The 22025-nt window shown below is 40.8% G+C and overlaps 1 protein-coding gene across 4 annotated transcripts in view; it reads right to left on the bottom strand.

Moving 5' to 3' along the window:
• The window catches only part of LOC140118847 (mitogen-activated protein kinase 14), a 337108-nt gene that overhangs the window by 273078 nt on the left and 42005 nt on the right, over positions 1 to 22025 (bottom strand). For all 4 annotated transcript variants that reach the window (XM_072137220.1, XM_072137218.1, XM_072137219.1 and 1 more), the window contains exon 4: positions 10597 to 10708. In XM_072137220.1, coding sequence (XP_071993321.1) covers positions 10597 to 10708 — 112 coding nt within the window. The remainder of the gene's footprint in view (positions 1 to 10596; positions 10709 to 22025) is intronic.

The following is a 22025-nucleotide window of genomic DNA, read 5'->3' as shown; positions in this document are numbered from 1 at the left end:
TGTCCCTTTGCCTTTGCCCCTTCTTATAAAATGATAAAATTACAATGTTATACTTTTTAGACAGAAAGTCATACAATTGTTTTTGGAGAAACCGTTTGCCATTTGTCTTTTTATTTCCATAATTTTTCTTACGTTTCCCTTTTATTAATGGATATTAGAAGGTTTATAGTTTTAGTAGCAAGTTCTCAGATTATCAGGAGATTTGAAAGATGCTAAATTTTTTGTGACCAATTTAGTTTGGAAGTGCCCTATAAAGGCCTCAAAGTGCCCTCAAACTATCCAAATCAACATTTGGGAAGTTTGTTAACCCTTTAATTGCTTCTCAGGAATCAATTTACATTTAAATTTTTGTATAAGAAAATTTTCATTTAGCCCTAAAATGTACAAATTCAGAATGTATTAGAGATAAACATATATCCCCAAACTTTTGGCCTGTTTCTTCTGAGTATTGCAATATCTGACTTGTGGATGTCAACTGCTGTTTCGCGGCACCGCAATGTCCAGAATGGAGTAAGTGCTATTGCTATCTGGCGTACTTGAAGCGTGCCCAGTACCAGTAAAGTACCAGTACAATAAAACTCCCAAAGATGTCACCATTTTGAAAATACACCTCTTCAAGCTTTTATATAGGGTTGTGTGAGTTTTTTAACCCCCAACATGCTGGCCGAAATGTAATACAAAGTAAATGGTGCAGAGCAAAAATTGGACTTTGTTTCTCAAAAGTGACAGTTTAGTGCTAAATGTATTTTTCCCAACTCATGCGACTACAGACAAACACCCCAAATATCATTCTGCAGGTTTTCTTGGATATGGTAATATCCTATATGTGGCAATATTCAGGCTGGGCTCACAGCAGGGCTGAGAAGAATTTAGCTTTTGGACCTCCGTTTTCACACGTTTGGATATGCAGTGCCATGTTGTGTTCGAAGAGCCGTAGAGGTACCAGTACAATAGAAACCCCCGAGAAATGACACCATTTTGGAAACTACACCCCAAGAATTTATCTAGGTTTGTGGTAAGAATAAATGGGAGATCACGTAAGATCTATTTCTTAAATGAAAAAAAATGGAGATGTGCTAGATATCCTAGGGTATAATATCATGTAGAACCACCACACCATAAACAACACATGGTAGAAAAAGAGCAAAAGCCGGTGTGTATAGGTTCAGAAGAAGTTTTTTTTAAAAAGGTTATAAACACAATACATACACATAGATGACAGGCATCAGTTGGAATAAAACCAATTAAAAGTATTCAAAAGAAACATCAAAAATAAACATGTGGGGGTGGAGCTTGACCACCATCATCGATGGCCGCAAATCTGCAGTTCAGTACCCAAAGGAGAAGACGTGTGAAGTACTGAATCCCACTTCTGAGTCTGATAACTGTAATTACTGACTAACTATTTAGACTATTCCTATAATGTCAGTGCCTAGTCTTCTTATGTGCTGCAGAGAACATACGAGAAGGTGAAGGGTTATAGTTCGTTATTCTTATAGGCAAGTTAGGGCTAAGCACAATGCAGCTGCTGTGAACTTCTGTAAAATAACGAATATTACTAGGTAGCGGTATGGTGGGCCCCCAGAATCAATTTCTATGGTAGGCCCCAGGCACCCCAGTCCGACCCTGAATACACATGTGGACCCCACCTAATAACTGAGGTCCACGTCCAACCACAAGTAACGTCAAGTAAAAGACTGTCCAGCTGGTAAGTTATAAAGTGCTGTATGCATTACACACAGTCATAACATGGGGAACCCCTATTAGTATAAAGTCAAATGCAATATAAGTAATAAATAGAGAATGAGGCTCCCTAATGCCAGAACCAGGATCACAGACACCCCTACCCCTGAGGAAGTTGCATGGCTGCAACGTAACGCGTGGGGTGCCTCCAGCCACAAGCCTGAGACAATGCTTGTCTCCTGTCTCATTGCATGACTCTGATATATTGTATCTAGTGCCTGTGATCATGGTTCTGGCATTAGGGAGCCTCATGCTCTATTTATTACTTATATTGCATTTGAATTTATACTGATAGGGCTTATGTTACATACCCAATAACTATATACAGCCTCACTATAATAACTACATAAAGTCCACCTATAACAACTATATACACGCCGTATAATACATATATATACTATCCCCCTATAACAGTGATGGTGAACCTTTTAGAGACCGAGTGCCCAAACTACAAACTAAATCCCACTTATTTACCGTGAAGTGCCAACATGGCTTTTAAACAGTAACTTATTGGTACCTGTTCTTCCACATCTTTTAATCGTATCAGCCCCCCCTGAGACCACCAATACAGTTGAAAGGAGGGCAAATTCAGACTCTCATTATAGCTTGTCTCCAGGGTCTCTCTGTAGAGGAAGAATAGTGGGTCCAGTAGGATGATCTCCAAAGATATTGCAGTTCTGTCAGCACCTTCTCACTTTTGCCATAGTTTCAAACAACCAATGAAGTGTTGCTTTAAAATAGTGCTGAGAGCAGCATCTCTTAAGTTGCTGGGACTACAGGAAGATTTGGGGGATTTGGTCATATTTGGTAAACTTGGGCAATGGTCAGAGTGCCCACAGAAATAGCTCCGAGTCTGGAACCGGCCCATAGGTTCGCCACCACTGTCCTATAATAACTATATAACATTCATAGGTAAAATAATAAAATTGCACCACCTTCCATAGTTCCCCCGATGCACGCTGACCTCCTTGCCTTCCATCGCGGTGTCAGGGTTGGTATCAGATGTAAACAAAGATGGCCGCGCCCTGATACGTCGTGCTATCACACGCTGCGTTGCCAGCCATCATCATCACCATGCACCACCATCTTTATTTACATCCGATCGTCCATGGCAGAGCAGGGAACTTGTTCCCTCAATCTACCACAAACTGATCAGTAGGACATCGGCGGGATTCGACCCAGGGAGCCAAATACACTATTGGTGATTCGGGCGGTCATGCGACCACACAAATCGCCCGCATTTTGTTAAGGCCCCTTTAAGGGCAAAGTGGTGCGCCCCCCCTTATAATCTGGCCCTGCTTCCAGTAATCCCCAAAGATTATAATTTAACGTATTACTGTACTCATCCTTCAACAAATAAATAAATCTTAATTCACAATCTATAATATTTTGTAACGGACTTGCCAAGGAGAATCATCGAAAGTCAAGTAGTGCAAAACCCCATTCATGTGTAGACAAATACAGTGTACTAAACTTAATGCGTGCCCCCTTTCCATTCCACACAATTTCTCAGATCAAGGAGTCCAGGTTATTAAATATCTTTTTATCTAATAACACAGGAGAGTTCTGCAGTACAAATATTACCTGTGGTACAATTATAATTTTTAACATTGTCACCCTTACTGCCATAGACAGATTTGGCCTTCTCCAGGCATCAATTTATTTTTTTCCAAATTTTTTGCAGTAGTGACTTAAAATTTAATTCCACAAAGTCTTCATTGTCTCTACTTACCACCACCCCTAGATATCTAAAGCTATTAACTAGCGGTAGAAGGGTCAATCCTGTCAAGACAGATGATTCCAATTGCAGCCCAAAACATGCTGACTTACCCCAATGTATCTTGATTGCTGATACCATTTGCCAGGATTTTGAGTGTATATCCGGTTTGAACAAAGAATATATAGTCCAGGTTTATCGGGGCAAGTGTCACACTGGTAAGTGGTTTGCCTGTTTATCTTTGGTAGCACACCTTGCAAATTTTTTGTGTCCTTCCCATGCTGGCAGTTTGGGGAACTTCTCCTGGAAAGTGCTGTCCTGGTATAATCTGTGTGGCATCGCTTTCATTAGTATTAGCAATCCCGCCTTCCTGGTCTCTTCCAGGAAAGCCTTCTCCCTTCTGGAAAGCACATTGATGTAGCACTTATGCATTATACAATACTATCTGCATTACATGCACGGCCTGCTTCTTGTACCACACCCTCGTTTTCCGCATGGCATTATATGGCTTAAGTACCTGGTCCAATAAGTCAACCCCTCCCATGCACTTGTTATAATTCAATATACAGTCAGGCTTGGGGGCTGCTGCTTTTTTGGGCACAGTAAAGGGACAGATCACTTACACTCCTTTCTCCAACACCAACACACACAGAAAGGCATTGTTGGAGAGCGGGGGCTAGTAAGATCTGCCCCCCAGCATATGTGGTGTTCACCTTGCATTTTGAAATGCAATACAGCAGCTTAAGAGGAAATTACATTTGCTGAATTACATTGCATGTGTTGACAGCACATTACCACACTGCATTAAGATTGGATTTTATACACACACACACGTTAACCCCTTAGTGACTTGGCCATTTCAGTTTTTTGCTGTGTCCATGATCATGATGTCTGGATTTTTATGTGAATAAAATAAAGCTACTATTTTAAACGTTCCCATCAATGTGCTGGAGTTTTTTTCCTTTTGTATGCTGTTGAACCGAGGGACTTCGGATTACTTCTCCGTGCACTGGGAAACCAAGAGCTTTGTGGGTGAGCTGGATGCTATTTGTTTTTGAGGCGGTAATAAACCACGTCTCCCTTCAGCCAGGGTCTCTGGCAGTCTACCTTCTCCTCGCTAAAGTCACAGAGATGCATCTCAGCAAAAGTTAGCACTCTTGAAGCCAGAGCAAATGTGGTGTAATGGAACATATGAATGGCACTGTGGGCAAAGCACAAATTACATCAAACATTATGTGCATATGTGGTGTTCACCTTGCATTTTGAAATGCAATACAACAGCTTAAGAGGAAATCACAATTGCATGTGTTAACAGCACATTACTACACTGCATTAAGATTGGATTTTATACACTCACACGTTAACCCCTTAACAACTTGGCCATTTTGCACCTTCCTGCCACAGCCCCTTTTTTGAAATCTGACATGTGTCAGTTTTTGTGGTAATAACTTTGGAACACTTTACTATACCCCAGTGATTTTGAGATTGTTTTTTCGTGACACATTGTACTTTATTTTAGTGGATAAATTTATGCAATATGTTTAGTATTCATGAAAAAAATTTTTTAAACAATATATTCAATAAACACTTCATTTTGTGCCTTTACAAGGGGTTAAAAAGGGAAATGCATATCAAAATATATTACACTGCTGTATGGGCACAGGGCGGCATTTGGAAGGGAAACAACGCTGTTCAGTTTTTGAAGGACAAATTTTGCTGAAATACTTTTCATGTGTCAGGATGCAATTGGAGAGCCCTAGTGGTACAAAACAAAGGGGAACCCCAACAAGGGACACCATTTTGGAAAGTGCACCCCTTGGAGAATTTAGCAAGGTGTAATATGTATATGTACTCCTAAAGGTGCATGATCCAACTAGAACGCAAAAAGGAGAAAAGGTGAAAAATTTTCCCCAAAAAGACACTTTTACCCCAAATTATTCTAAGGCAAAAGTGTCAAAAGATGAAACACCCCACAAAATGTGTAAAAATATTTCTCTCGGGTGTAGAATTGCCCCACTTTTGCAGATAAAATGTATGGGTACGAAGTATAGGGAAAGAGGGATGTTGGTCTTAGAACCCAGAATTTTTTACATGGGTCAGGGTGCATTTGGAGAGCCCTAGTGTTACCAAAACAGAAGAGAACCCCAACAAGTGATGGCAATTTTGGAAAGTACACCCTTGGAGAATTTTTCAAGGTGTAATATGTGTATGTACCCTTAACCCCTTGCCGCTGAAGCCACTTTTCACATTCCTGACACGGCCCTATTTTTCAAATTTGACATGTATCGATTCATATGAAGATAACTTTGGAACGCTTTAACATAACCCGCTGATTTTGAGATCGTTTTTTCGAGACACATTGTACTTTATGTTCGTTAAATTTGGGTGCCAACTTTTGCGATTGGTTATGAAAAATATGGAAATTTGGTGAAAATTTAGAAAAAATGCTATTTTCAAACTTTGGAAATTTCTACTTTTAAAGCAGATTGTCATATCCCCCAAATAACTAACATTAACCTAAAGTCTTCTTTATGTTAGCATGATTTTTTTAAGCATCTTATCCTTTTTTTAGGAAGATGGAAAGCTTATAACTATACAAGTGATTTTTTTTCCAGCAAACTGAAACTGTCACTGATCAGCGCTCAGTTGTCACAGCACACAAAAGAAAAAATCTGCAAAAAAAAAAAAAAAAAAAAAAAAAAAAAAAAAAAAAAAAAAAAAGAGCACAGACACTGACCAGAGAACTTCGACACTGACAATTTTCAGAACACACACAGGGGTGTGCGACTGCTACAAAAGCGGCAAAAGGATAAAAATAAAAAAAAAATGCCGGTACCAAAAAATGAACAGAGATGCAATTAACTGCTCAGCGGTCACAGGATCCACACAAAAAAAAATGCCAAAAAGAAGAGTACAGACATTGACCAGTGGCTGACGGTTTGCAGAACGCACACAAGGGTATGCGACTGCTACAAAAGTGGCAAAAAAAAGGAAAAAAGATGTCGCCATCTTCCCAGTACTGCACCTTGGCGGCAGCGATCTGACCGACAGATTGGATCGCTCTGGTGGGTGGCACGATGCCACCTGGCAGAAGGAGGGGATCGGTGCTTCCACAAACCACATTGATCCCCTAGTACTATGCTGTGAAGACGCTAATACAGCGTCTTTTAACTATTACATTGCTGCAATCAGCTGGTCTGAATTGACCAGCTGATTGCAGCGATCGTGGGCATTGGGGGGGGGGGGTTCCCCTAGTGGTACAAAACGGAGAAGAACCTAAGAAGTGACCCCAATTTTGGAAAGTACACCCCTTGATGAATTGATCAAGGTGTAATATGTGGTGTAGCATAATACAAGTGGTGTAGTGAGCATTTTGAACATACAGGTGGTTTTCCAAATATAACATGCTATGGATGTCCAAAATAAGATTTAATTACTCAGGAGTTGTATGGTAGCATAGTGTATGGTATATAGCAGTCCTTCATGAATAGGCCAGTTTTCTCAGGGCAGGTCTCACAATGGTATATAGGGTCCTTCCTAACCCCCTTTTTTTGTAAGACTCTGCATCTTTTCCGAGTCCTTCCTTTAGATGCAGTCTGGGGCACTTCACCGGGAAAATGTTGCCGTGGCACAACACGGGGGACATCTAATCCAGAGGTACTGGGGGCCTGTCCTTCCTGTCCAAATATTAATGCCTTAATAAACACCTCTTGAAAATGGAGGAATGATACGGCATGGCCTGCACATTGGAACAGCACGTAAGAGTTGTATAGTGCCATCTGTACAATGTACACGGCCAGCTTTTTATACCATATCTTCGTTTTCCGTAGAGCACTGTACGGCTTCAGCACTTGATCTGACAGATCAACCCCACCCATGTATTTATTGCAAGCCAGGATGCAATCTGGCTTGGGGGCAGCGGTGGTGGTACCTTGTACAGGGGTGAGGGTGCTGGAGTCCCCATGAATAGTGGTCAGAACAAGGACATCCCTTTTGTCCTTATACTTTACCAACATCATATTCTGATTGCAGAGTGCCTTCATGTCCCCCTTTCTAAGTGGCTTCCCAACAAGGGATCACGGGAGGACACTCTGGTTTTTGCGTACAGTGCCACACGCTACAGTACCTCTGGTGCTTAAGGATTGGAAAAGTGGAATGTTGGTATGAAAGGTTATCCACGTACAAGTGGTAACCTTTATCCAGAAATGGGTGCACCGGATCCCACACAAGCTTCCCAGTAACTCCTAGGAAAGGGGGGCATTCTGGAGGGCTAATTCGGGGGACTTTTCCCTCATAAACCCTAAACCTGTGGGTGTACCCTGTGGTACTCTCACACAACTTGTACATTTTGATTCCGTACTTTGCCCTTTTGCTGGGCAGGTACTGGTGGAATTTTAACCTGCCTTTGAAATGTACCAGTGTCCCGTCTACACAGATGTTTTGTAAAGGGGTGTATGCCTCAACAAACTTTGTGCCAAAATGGTCGAAGATGGGCCTAATTTTATATGGACTGTCAATTGATGGGTCACTAAGAGGTGGACATTGAAGCCATTCTTAAATTTTTGCATTACAGCAAAAATGCACAAAGCATGGCCGTGTCATTACCGTGCGGTAAATTGGAGAACTGTAAAAAAAAAAAAAAAAAAAACATCAGTCCTCCAAATACTGCCTAACCTTTGGTTTTTTAACAATGCCCATGTGGAGCACAAGACCCCAAAACTTCATCATTCTCTAGGTGGACCTCTGTAGATGCAGTAGAGATGATGAAGAGGGGTTTTGTGCATAAAATTGTTGGACATAAATTTGTCTGTGACACCATGAGATTTAGGAAGCCCTCAGAGAAAAAGAATTTGAAAAAAAAAAATCAATTTCAGTGAGGCCATCAGTCTCAAAATGAATTCCTGAGCTGCCCGCGAACTCAGGAATTTGGGGCATAACATGCAGAGGGTGGGTTCCATGAAGAATCACTTGTTGGCTGGGGAACATGCTTGGCGGTGGTCCTGAGTCACCTTCTTGAGGGCCCCTCATCACCTGAGGAAGAGGAGGGGCAGAAGGAGGAGGAGGAGGAAAAATAAAGAAATAGAGCATCCTCCCCTTCTGAATCAGTCTCAGCAAGGAAGGCATAAGCCTCCATTGCTGATAAAGATCTTTGGGATGTATTGGACATTTTTATTGGGGTGGGATGAGAGCGTGTATTAATGTTGTGATTTAACACGTGTCAACTTTATTCAAGTGGATGTGTGTGTTGTGCTTGAACAAGTGTGGGGTGACGAAAGAATAAACCGCAACCAGTAGAACGTTTGTGAAAAAGGAGCAAAAAACACACAAGGTGTCGATTCAGCTCACCCCTTCCAGTTGCTCCGTCTTTGATACTATGCAGGTGCTCGTGGATCAGTGTGCATTGCTCCACAGACTTGCAAGACATTCGTAGCAAAGATTCTCTTTTATTGAATACACGATATAAAACTGAGAACACGTATCCAAAGAGTCCAATACACAGACCTACGCGTTTTGGTGGTCACGCCTTATTCATGGTCTGAATGAATAAGGCGTGACCGCCAAAACGCTTATGTCTTCTCCATAGCGGGTAAGTCTTTGCTGCATATTGCATCAAAGACTTACTGGTGACACCCATGCTTGGCGGTCTCCGTCAGCTCCGTAGAGAGTAATGGAGCAGAACGGTCATGTGCGGGGTGTTTTCGCAGTCTGCGGGGGTTTCAGCACTAAGACCCGCACTGATCAGCAAGTTAGGCCCTATCCTGTGTATAGGGCCTAACTTGTCTTTGTGGGAAAACCCATTTAATTGATGATATTTTTATGCATATGTTATGCATATGGTATTTATCAAAAACTCCTGAATTTTATGAACTATATATCACTGTAATGATTTTATAATTATTCTTTTCCGATAATATTCTCTCTGATTTTTTCTGTGCATTTTTTCTGGCAGCCCCTAGTAGTATAGAGCCAGCCAGCCCCCATGTAGTATAGAGCCAGCCAGCCCCCATGTAGTATATAGAGCCAGCCAGCCCCCATGTAGTATATAGAGCCAGCCAGCCCCCATGTAGTATATAGAGCCAGCCAGCCCCCATGTAGTATATAGAGCCAGCCAGCCCCCATGTAGTATAGAGCCAGCCAGCCCCCATGTAGTATAGAGCCAGCCAGCCCCCATGTAGTATAGAGCCAGCCAGCCCCCATGTAGTATAGAGCCAGCCAGCCCCCTAGTAGTATAGAGCCAGCCAGCCCCCTAGTAGTATAGAGCCAGCCAGCCCCTAGTAGTACAGAGCCAGCCAGCCCCAAGTAGTATAGAGCCAGCCCGCCCTTAGTAGTATACAGCCAGCCACTAGTAGTATACAGCCAGCCCCTAGTAGTATACAGCCAGCCAGCCCCCCCCAGCAGGTAAAAAAAAATAACCTTATATACTCGCCCTCCAATGTCGGCGTGGCTCCCCGATGTCAGCACCTCCCGTCTTCTTTCTTCCCCGCGGCTCCTCTTCTTTCTTCTGTCATGGACGCGGCCATGTTTTCTTCCAGCAGGCGCATACTATGACGCGGCCACTGCTGACCTCATAGTATGCGTTGCCCAGGAAGATAACATGGCCGCGTCCATGACAGAAGACGGGACATGCCGACATCGGGACGCCGGAGGGTGAGTATATAAGTTAATTTATTTTAATAGACTCGTGTATAAGCCCAGGTGACGTTTTCCAGCACATTTTTTGTGCTGAAAAACTTGGCTTATACACGAGTATATACGGTACTGCTTGTACTGATTTTTTTTTATCTTTTAATTTTAATCACATAATGATGCCCCTGAAAATGAAACTTGTGTCTTGCACGCAAAGATAAGCCATCACATGATCATGTTGTTGCAAAAACAATAACTAATTTTATTCAGTGAATTCAGTTCAGAAAAGACACAACCAGGCAAGTAAAAAAAGGCTGCATTTTACAGCCTTAAAATAGTCAAGACAGTTACAGTACTTAATTAGGACACTGCAAAGTATAGAATGAAAAAGTTTTATTAGTGTTGGGAAAAAAAAACACTTATAATAACTTAACAATATATAGTTAAAAACAAACAAAAAAAAATGTTGAACCTCCATATCCCCACCTTATAGAAAATGCAAAAAATACCTTTAGTCCTCGTAGGATCTGGTAGATCAAGAACTGAACATGATCATCTGTTAGTTTCTGACATTTCACTATATTATTAAGGTCAGCTCCCATAAGATGTGTCACCAGATACCTAAATATGGGTGGCAGTGGGAGAGAACAAAAAAAAAAAAGTTAAAAAGCTGGTCAGAGATAAGAGATTTAGGTTGGCAGTTGATGATTAGCGGCCTAAAAGAATACCGTAATTTAGTTCTGTAACTCACTTCATTAGAGAAAAAAAAAACAGCAGAAATGACAAAAAAAACAAAATGTAAAGTCTCTACAGATCCAACACCACCAAGCTGAAAGAAGCTCTGGCACCACAGCTGTTGTCCTTTGCTTGTCTGTCTACAGAAGCAGCTTCTTGTTCTTACAAGGACAGCTGTAGTGAAAGGCAGTAAAGTCATGTACCGTCTTTTTAAATTCTGGGGGGAGGGTCTGGCAACCAGAGGACAGATTTCATTGTACAAACTTATAATCTGTGGGTAAATGAAAGCTAAGCTCTGATTGGTTGTCATGATCAACTTTGCCCTGCCCTTTGCCCTGAGGCACTTAAAAGTAACCATTCAGCAGAAATATACCTAATAAACCACTAGCAGTATGTTGTAAAGAACACCTTACAAATGATAATTCTTTCATGGCTTAGGGTGATGGCCTCATTCAGAAATTCAACTTTGAAATGAGTGCAAATTTGGTGTATAAAGTCAAGGAGGAAAACAGTTCAACAATAAATTCAAGCTTTCTCGGTCTCAGAACACTCACTTCACTTTAATTGATGGTCCTGCAACCAGAGACATCGATAACCAGTCTGGTGCATGATGTAAAGTCACGGGAGGAGCTGTTCAGAGGCAGGGAGAGCTTGACTTGAGTTAAACTCTGTCTCCTTGACTTGAAACAATGCTGGCTATGAAAGAAACATGATCTGTAAAGTGTAAAGCTGCTAGATAACATACAGGTAGTAGTTTGAGGCCTTTTTATGATGACAGGATCCACATGATAATGATCATTACAATGACGCGAACCTAACTCTTAACCTTGACATTTGAAGGCAAGCACTTTACCACTGACATTGACTGTCAATGGGAGGATTTTCTCTAACTAAGAGCTTCAGTAGAGTTAAACTGTAACACAAGCTAAAGGTACTGACATAGAGAGATGTATCTCTTAATACATCTCTAATTGTGGGTCTTTTTCTTTATTTTTACTCCTGTTTTGTCTGCCTTTTTTTTTTAGCATTGCAATTTTTGCCCTTTTTGGGGATATTTTGAGGAAATGGACATTTGTTTTTCGTCAGTAAGATACATTTATCTTCTATTACAGATGTGCTAAATGTCGCAAATTACATTTATCATTTCAAATTGTCTAAATTTTGCTAAACTTTGGGCCGTAAAAAACTCCAGATGAAAACATACTTAGAAAATGGAAAGAAATGACTTGTGCAACATTTTTGCGACATTTGAAACAAATGTCTCAAAAGGAGATCTGAAAAATAAAAAAAAACACATTTAACGCAGGGAAGACACAAGATAAATTACCAAAGTAGCAGATGCAAAAAAAGCCTGGCAAAAACTATTGCCTATAAAACAATTTTTCTAATATAAAGCATGTCAATAATACAAGCGGTCCCGACTTTAAGGACACCTGACAGAGGAGAACCTGAGTGACAGACGGACCTCTCGGCCCAAGGCGACCTCTGATGAAGCTCTGTGGATGCTTCACTTCAGTTCAAGGCTGCAATGATCATCTCTATGGTGTCTTTAAATCCTGATCACCAACACTTTAAGCTTAATGATCGGACTCTAATTTTAAAATCCTACATTTGTAACAATAATTGGTAACAATAACAACAACTTTGGAATTTCTTAACATAGCCAAGTGATTTTGACCCATTCTACTAAATGTTAGTTGAACAAATTTAAGTGATAAATTTAGCTCTTAGATTAACCCCTTAGTGACCAAGTTCAATTACGCCATGATAACCAAGGTTTATTTTTCATGTGTCACTTTATCCAGTTAGAACTTTAGAAAGCTTTAACTTACTAAAGTGTTTTTAAGTTTGTTTTTCCTTGACATTTTGTACTTCAACTTAGTGGAAAATTTTGGTAGATATATTTAGCATTTATTTATGATATTAATGAAAAAATTATAATGTGGTATACATTTTGAAAAAATGTGCTATTTCCAAACTTCAAAATGTTCTGTTATTCAAAATGATAACTAATTTTGGTAAGAAGACTAACTAACATTTACCATATCTCAGCTTTGTGTCCTTTTGTTTTATTACAACACAAGATCACAAAGCAAACAGCTTTCTCTCAAATTTTCAAGAAAATTTTAGAATCAATTATTTTAAGGACCTTTCTTTCTATAGGGGTTTTGAAGTGCTTTCAGTAGAAACCACCCACATATCATTAACTTTACCCCTCAAACTATTCAAAACAGTAGGTAGGACGCTTGTTAACCCTTTATGTATTTTACCGAAATGCAAACAAAAATGAAGGTTTGATTTGTAATTCACTAATATTTATTATTAATACATTAATTTAGCCGCAAAATGTATCCACATTAACCGAATAAAAGAAAGATGTATCAACGAAAATATTGTGACATGGTTTCCAAGTAAGAGGACTTCCCATATATGGATTTAACCCACTGTCAAGGCACTGGGAAGGGAAGGCGTCAGTGAGCTTTTGTACAGATTTTGAAGAGTTTTCAGGTGTCATAACTTGTTTGTAGAGCCCCTGGGGCTGTGTTTATTGCCGTTTTAAAAACGCAATCCAAAAGCTCCACTTGCAATCACACGTTGAGGTAAGATAAATTATTATAAACCCTTGTCCCAGAGAATATGTAAACTTTTTATCATGTGGTATGGGGTACATTTTAACCACTTGCCACTGATGGGCTTTGTCCATTTTACTTAGTTTATCGCTCCTTACTTTAAAAAATCAATAACTTTTTTTATTTTTCCTCGCACAGCGCTGTATGAGAGCTTGTTTTCTGTGTAATGAATTGTACTTCCTACTGATGGTATTTTATATTCCATCCCGTTTAACAGGAAGTGTAAATATACTTCAAAATGTGGTAATATCGACAAGAACCCACATTTGCCCCAATTTATTCTGGGCTCTGTTTTTACTTCTTTTACTGTGCGTTAAAAATGGCATCTCTTATATCTCAATATATTCTTTGGTTTGATACGATCACAGGGATAACAAATTTATATAGGTTTTACTAGGTGTTAATAGATTTTACCAAAAATTAAAACCCTTTGTACCAAAAAATAAATAAAGATTACATTTAGTATATTCTGACTCCAATAATTGTTTTGTAGTTAGAAGTACGGAGTTGGCCAAGGTGTAATTTTTTCTGTAGCGAGCCAACATTTTATTATTACCATTTTGGAGACATTGCAACCGTTATATTAGTTTTTATTACATTTTTTGTGTGTTGCAAATGGCAGGGTTCACCGTCGGGAATAATTGTTATATTTTTATAGATTGGGACGCGGTGATATTATTTGTGTTTTGTATTATTTTGCATTTTTTAAAATTATTTTTTGCTTTATATGTTACTTTTGGGACATTTTAATTAAATTTTTAATTTTTATTTATTTTTTGTGCCGATGACTGCCCGGCAGTGAAGATGACACCCCGTGATGGGAGGAGAGGGAGCCCCCTCCCTCGGCAGGTATGTAATAATAATAATAATAATAATTCCTTTATTTATATAGCGCAAAAGAGATTACCCAGCACTACACAGAGATTGTCAAATCGGTCCCTGTCCCCAATGGGACTCACAATCTAATCAACCTACCACTATGTTTTGCAGATCTCACGGTCATAGCATTGACCACGGGATCAAAATGGTGAACTTATTCCGATCTAGACTGTTAAAGCAGGGTCCTGACGGTCATAAGACAGCTGGGGCTCTGCTCTTGCTTGCAAGGGGGGCCCGTGCAGACCTCAACTTAGATCGATGTAGAAATCATTCAGCCTACCCTAAGGCCCCTTAGTGACCGACGTAGATATCCGTATGGGTGGTCTCTAAAGGGTTAAAAATGTCTCAATTTTCAAAGTTTTAAATGTCCCGCTTTCTAGGTATTTAATCGGACAACCAAGATAGCTTTAAAAAGAAAATATTTCTGAAATGTCTGTTGTATGATGAATTGTTTTTTTTGCTTTCCATAATTTTTCAAGGCTTAGATATTTAGATGCAATTTTTCTCAATATCATGAAACTCAACCAGGCCTCAGCTTTCACGTGAATTTGAGAGGGCTATATAGTAAAACCCTATAAAATTACTGTACTATAGAAACTATACCCATCAACATATGCAAAACAACTTTATAGAGTCTGTTAACCTCTAGTACGGTGCGGGCCCCGGCTGATGGCTGTTCAGCTCCGCATTTTGTGAAGGTCTGAAAATGCACATCCAAGGTGCGGGAACTACCCAACGACTTGGATGAGCATTTCTGTCCATGGTCAACAAAGAGTCAACTTTTCTTTGTTTTATACTCCGTATAGCTCAGATAATGTTTTATTTATGTTCTATGGATCAGAATGATCATGACGATATCCCATCTGTAAGGCTATTTAGCGTTGAATTAATATGCTAAATAAACTCATTTGGAGAGAAAAATCTGATTTTTTTTGTTAATTGAGATTTATTATTGCTTCTCTTTTTTATTGATATCATTGTTGGGTAAAATGTGACATTTTGATCACTTTTATTGCTTTTTTTTGTTTGGTTGGATGCACAAAATTGCAAATATTAGCATTTTTTTTTTCTTTTTAACAGCATTCACTATACAGGCTTAGTAATGATTTACTTTTATTGTACGAACAATATATTATATGCCAATTGTTGCTCTGACTCACTATCGACTAGGCTACTGTAACTGACCTTCATCCACAAAGCCCTGCATAATTATGTACCTTCCTACCTCTCCTCACTAATCTCAGTCTGCCCCCCAACCCTTGGTCTTAGGTCCGCCAGTGATATCAAATTAATCTCAACCTTAATTCGAACCTCCTACTCGCGTCTCCAAGACTACTTTAGAACTGCACCCATTCTATGGAATGCTCTACCCCGAACTATCAGACTAACACCCAACCACCAATGTTTTAAACCTGCTCTTAAAACCCATCTCTTTAGGCATGGCTAAAAAACTTGTTTACTGCATGAATTTTTAACTCTTTACTAACCCATGCTGTGTCCTCCACCCATCCTTTATCCAGCAACCACCAGACTCTAAGCTTCAGGATTCTTTGCAGTCCCAGAGAATATATTATATTTTGTTCTATTCCCTTGTGAAGAATTGCTGGAACATTATATAAGCTTTTTACCATTCTGTAAGCTCTTGCAAACAGGACCCTAACTCCTATTGTTCCATATGAATTTTTGTGCTCCTATTCCTACGGAATAGGATGGCGCTACATAAATAAAGATTATTACTCCCACTTGATCGATGCTAAAGCCACCACTACCCCCTTGCCAGCAGTGGAGAGATGGTAGTCCTTTATGCCAAACCTTGATAAAGATGCAATAGAAGAAATAGAATTATACTGTACATTCACCAAAACTACCTTACCCCTCTCAATTTATTCAAGATGAGACTTTTTCCCCAGAATGCCATTGATGCCCTTGCTGCCTTCACCAATATGATCTGGGAATGTCCAACACTTCGGTCATTTTGGATGAAAGTGCTTTCTTTCCTCACTTTAGAAACCTATATCCCACTTCCAGGAGGTTTGCCTGCTTGGCCTTTCAGATAAGGAGGCTTGGACACATCATGAAAAGATATTTCTCAGGGAAACAATTTTAGGCAGAAAAAATTGTACTACGCTGGATGTATCCAAGATTTTTTCAAATAGTGTTCCCTATTGGTTTATAAACATAAGAACAGTCCAGCTAAATTCTCCAAGTTGTGGGATGGATGATTTAAGTCGCCAGCAACAGCACCCAGATCCTGAGATCTTTCTACAAGTATCCAAGATCTTTTGTAAGATGGGGCTCCTCTGTTCTTTATCTTTGTGTGTCTCCCTCTGTTCTGCTTTTGCAGGATAGTAGGGTCTACTCTTAACCCTGGCCCGTGCCCTACAGAATATTCACATATTCAAAAAAGCTAAATCTCTACCTATCTCAAAGACAATCAAAGTAAATACTTGCCCGTGTCTGTATCCGGACGCATAAATTTATTGTATACTCTGGAGCATGCAGATATCCCTCTTTGTTCTCCTCTTTTATTTGGAGGATTTGCGACGACCTAAAGCACAGGCAGGGACTGCTCTCCTGGACCCCTTTCTGTATTACCTGGCAGTTCAGCGTCGCCATCTTTGTAGTTGGGTGCATGTTGATTATAAGCATAGGCTGACCAGGCAGGTCTACTCTTGCCAAGAAACTTTTAGCTGCACTGAGAACCTTCTAAATTTTATATGAACACCTAGGGCAATTCTGAGCTCCGCAGAAATAGTTTTACACATTTTTGGGGACGGTTACAAAAATTTGGGGTGAAACGACTTTAGACAATTTTCATCTTTTTCCTTTTTGGGGCCAAATTGAATCTGTTGTGGCAATTACACAGATTACACCGTGCTCTCCTCTGTTTTGGTATCACTAAATGCATCCTGACATATGAAAACTTTTTCAGCCATATTTTTCCTCCAAAAACCAAATGCTTGTTCCCTTCCAAGTGCCACCCTGTGCCTATATAGCAAAATGTGTATTGGCATACTCAGGAGGACCTGCACTAAACAATGTAAAATGCATTTTCCTTCTTAATCCTTGGTGAAGGTGCAAATTTTAGCATTCAATGAATAGATTGTTAAATCAAATTACATTTCTGTAATTTCACTTCCATTTATTTTTTAAGCTTATAGGGTTAACAAACTTCCCAAGGGTTGTTTTGAATATTTTGAGGGGTACAGTTTCTAAAATGGTATCATTTGTGGGGGAGTTTCTCTCATTTAGGCCTTACAAAGTCACTTCTAACTAAATTGGTCCCTCCAAAAATAGGTTGATGGTTTTCGTGGAAATTTGAAAAATTGCACCTGTAAGTTATGTGAGACACTGAAGGGGTTAACTGTGGATGGGCGGTATGTTTCCCCTAGGTTTTGCTATTATGCAAGGCCTTAGTGCTGAGGTTGGGTGTCCAGCACCTTGGACACAGGTGATGGGAGCAGCCCAATCAGTCTTTTTTTTTAAACCGCTCAGCAGAGCTGGAAGTGTCTCTCTCTGGAAGGAGGCTGGAGAGCACACAGCCCTGACCTCTGTGCCTGGAGCAGCCAAGTGATTTTGTATAGTGGTGAGTTAGTGAACACCTGTATAGTTAGCAACCTGACGGGTAGGATTTTTGTTTATTTAATGCCTGAATGTAAAGGCTGTTTTATTTTGCTGCTGCAATAAACGCAGGCGAGACCTGTTTGGACTGTACTTTGGTGTCACTGTCTTGAACTGCATCACAGCACCCCGCTACCACGGTCTCTACTGGGCCAAATCTCCCACAGTTATAAGCCTCCTAACACAGACAGAAATGGACCAGCACTGCCATGTATGAGAGAGTAAAGATAGTAGCATGCACAATAACTAATATCAGGTAATATAGTCTTTATTGAGAAAAACACACCACAAAAATACATTAAAAACATTTAAAAGTTATGAACATCGTCACAAACTGAGCACAACATCGGGACAGTGCCAAAACACAAGATAATGTGCACTGTGCCAAAACACAAGATAATGTGCACTGTCCCACTATACCAGCTCCCCCTGGTGGCCAAAGTCATTTATCGTGCATGCTTCTATCGTTGTTTTGTGTCATAAGCCTCCTAACATCCTAAAAAAGGAAAGGATGTTTGAAAAAATGATGCCAAGTTAAGCAGCCATCTGGAAATGTTAGATTGTGTTCTGGACTACTTGGATGCCTTCAAGACTTTTGTTTGAAAAACCGTGTCCCAGGCCATAAACAATTTAAAAAAAAAAAAAAAAAAAAAAAAATCACTTCCAGATCCACTTCAGATTGCGTCTGAAATCGCTGCGTTACAACTTGAGTTGGCATATGTACGAGACCCCTCAGAACAGACTCTCCAGGCATGGTGTGATGCGCAGAGAATATATTCTACTGTAATGACGGACAAAACTAAACAACCATTGTTTTTTTTCCCCAAACAGAAATACTTTGAACATGGGGATCACTATGGGACATTGCTCGCTCGCCTGGCTAAGGTAGATTCTGAGCCTACTGTAGTTACTGAGGTCCGTGATCCAGGTGACTCTGCGACTCTGCTACGTGACCCTGACAGGGTTTTAGAAGCATTTGGAGTCTTTTACACATCCCTGTATTCCTCTAGGTACAGTGTGTCGACTCGGAAGTCTGCTGACTACCTAAGTTCTCTTTCCTTTCCCTCCCCCACCCCTGAGGCCAAGGTAGCTCTGGCGACCCCATCAGTGAGCAGGAAATTGCCTAGGCTATCGCTTCCTTAACCCCTTAACACTCAGCGTCCAATATATCGGATGCTGAGAGCGGTGACTTAGCGCTCAGCGTCTGCTACATCGGACGCTGAGCCGATGCAGGATCAGCTCAAGATCTGAGCCGAACCAGCATCAGGAAACACGGGTAACAAAGCCGGCAGCCCCGTGTAACACCAGCGGTTGGTGTGTGCTCCGATCGCTGACGCTTAACCCATTAAATGCCGCAGTCAGCGCGACCGTGGCATCTAACATGCTTCTGGGGGATCTTTCACCCACGATCACTCCGCCCCCCCCCCGAACCGTTTTTGGGGGGCACTGATAGTTGCTGTGGCATCACTGGGGTTCGATCTGGACCCCAGTGTTGCCTGCAAGAACTGCCGGTAAGATGGCGTCTGGCACGTGCATAGGATGGCACTGCTAGTACTCTGTAATACATGAGTATTGCAGAGTATTATCATGAACAAGCAATCAGGGACCAAGAAAAAGGGGACAAACGTCACCCCCGTTTCCTCCCTAAGTAAAACACCTAAAAAAGTGGTCGAGAAAGTGAGAGAAAATGCTGTTAAAAAGCTAGATAAATATGCGGTTTCCCCCAAGTTAGTTGAGAAACGAGTAGGCTCGAGCTGACCTCAGCTGGACCCGGTCTCTCCATTTAAGGAGGTGATCCGGTCGAATGAGGAAAATCCACAGGATGGCACCTCTAACCCCCCTGTAAATAGCCAACCTAAGGTGCTGGAAAACCCCACAGACCAGGGTACCTCAGATGAAGTTGAGGCAAGTGGGTTGGTAGATTCCCAAGGAATAATTCAACACTCGGAAGAGAAGGCTGAGGGAGGAAGAGGCCCCACTCTGACTGAGATTTTTGAAGCTATTATGGAATGTAAGGGGTCTATAGTGGCTTTGTCTAAAGAAATTGGCCAATTTAAAGAAGAAATGGCCTCCATAAGAGCAAATGTACACAAACAGGGGGAAAGTTTAGATATGGTGGAGACTAGGACATCAGATTTAGAAGATGGTATGTGTAAATTGAGGGCGGAGATGAAAACATTAAAATCCGGGTATGAAGATCAAAAAAAGAAACTTATTGACCTAGAAAATAGGTCACGTTGCACCAACTTAAGATGTCTGGGCTTCCCGGAAGGGGTTGAGGGGGGTAATGCCATTAAATTTTTGCAGGATTAGTTAAATGGGATCCTTGGAGAAGGTTTCGCATCATTTTCTTCTTATATAGAAAGAGCTCATAGGGTTCCGAGTAAACCCCCCCATCCCCGGTGTTATGCCCCGCCCCATACTTATGAAACTCGCGGAAGATGAGACAAATTGGGAAAACTGAATTTGAGGGTCATTTACTCAGAAATAGTTTTTTGAAGCCAAGAATAGGCTTCGACAGAAGGAAATCCAATATTCCATGTTATTCCCAGCTCGACTGCGAGTGATATGGAAAGACAAGACAGTTTTCTTGATAACCCAATGAAGTAATGGAATGGCTAGATAGTGTGGTGAAATGAATTTGTTCTCGCTCTTAATTTCTGTTATTTGTGGGGTGGATTGCGGAGGTGTGGTCTTGGGGGGAGGGGGATGCTTAGGATAGAGGCTGTAACTGAGACCCATGGGTTATGCGACATATGGGCCTTGGAATCGGCTACATGGAGGGTGGGGTGGGATTTCTGATTTCCTTTTTTTTTTTCTTCTCCGTGTCTCTCTCTCTCTCCTGTTCCCCGTTCCTGTTACTTCCCATGATAAAGGCTAAATCTAAGATAACCTAGCGGCATGGAAAATATAGTCATGGAACGTTAGAGGTCTGGGTACCCCCGCAAAGAGAGTGGTGGTCTTTGATCTAATAAGGCGACACCTTCCGGATATAATTGCTATCCAGGAAACCCATCTTGTGGGGGAAAAAAAGGGATGTTCTAAAAAAAAAACCCTGGATAGGGAAGTCATATCACTCATTTTATTTGTCCTAATCCAGGGGTGTTTCCATTCTTAGACATCGAAACTGTAGCTTTATAGAAGATAGGGTAAGAATAGATTCTGAGGGCAGATTTATATTCCTTTCAGGTACGCTTGAGGGTAAGAGGTGGGCGATTACAAATATTTATGTGCCTCCACCCTTCTCCTCCAATGTCATCATCCAGTTGTACACCTTCTGTTCCGAGATAGCAGACCCCTTCACAATTCTGATTGGTGATTATAACACAGTAATGGATTATCACATCGACACTCGGCGCATTTTGCACAGGAAGGTTTCTTCACATAAAAACTCAATATTAGAAAAATTGGTTAGGGATTTCAAGTGGTATGACACATGGAGAATACTCAATCCGGATAAACATGAATTTTCCTGCTTTTCTGCTTCACATCAAGCCTTTTCACGTATAGATATGGCCTTAACCAATGGTAAGGCCCTACACTTAGTAGGTAAGATTTGTTTCGGGAGCAAGGGGGTATCGGATCATGCACCGGTGGTGATAACGTTTAAAGTAGGAGTTCGGCATTCATCCAATGGGATAAGAATTTCATCAACATGGTTAGGGGTTTTAGGAAAACAAGAATGGTTCACTAGCACCCTGGAAAAAATTTTTTTGGTAAATAAGGTGTCAGCTGGAAAGGATATTGTTTGGGACACAGCTAAGGCTTTCATTCGGGGGGAATATAAATCTCAACTTTGTAGGTATAAAAAACAATTAAATGGGGGTCTGTTGGAACTGGAAGAGAGGGTTAAGAAAATGGAACAAGAATTTCTTAGGTCACCTACGCTGCAATTTTCCTGTCTGCATTTTAATCAGGTCAGTATAACATGCACGCGTGTCATTCCAGTTTTGTCTATTAATTGCCGCAGTCCAAGAAAGGATGTATACAGGCAAACACCTCTGGAAAAATGCTCGCTAATCTGGTCAGAGACAATTAGGAGAATACGTATATTATGGGTGTTGAGAAACCTG

This window comes from Engystomops pustulosus, chromosome 2 (genome assembly GCF_040894005.1).
Source record: "Engystomops pustulosus chromosome 2, aEngPut4.maternal, whole genome shotgun sequence".
In the NCBI taxonomy this organism is placed as follows: domain Eukaryota; kingdom Metazoa; phylum Chordata; class Amphibia; order Anura; family Leptodactylidae; genus Engystomops; species Engystomops pustulosus.
This window is presented reverse-complemented; position numbering and strand designations above follow the sequence as displayed.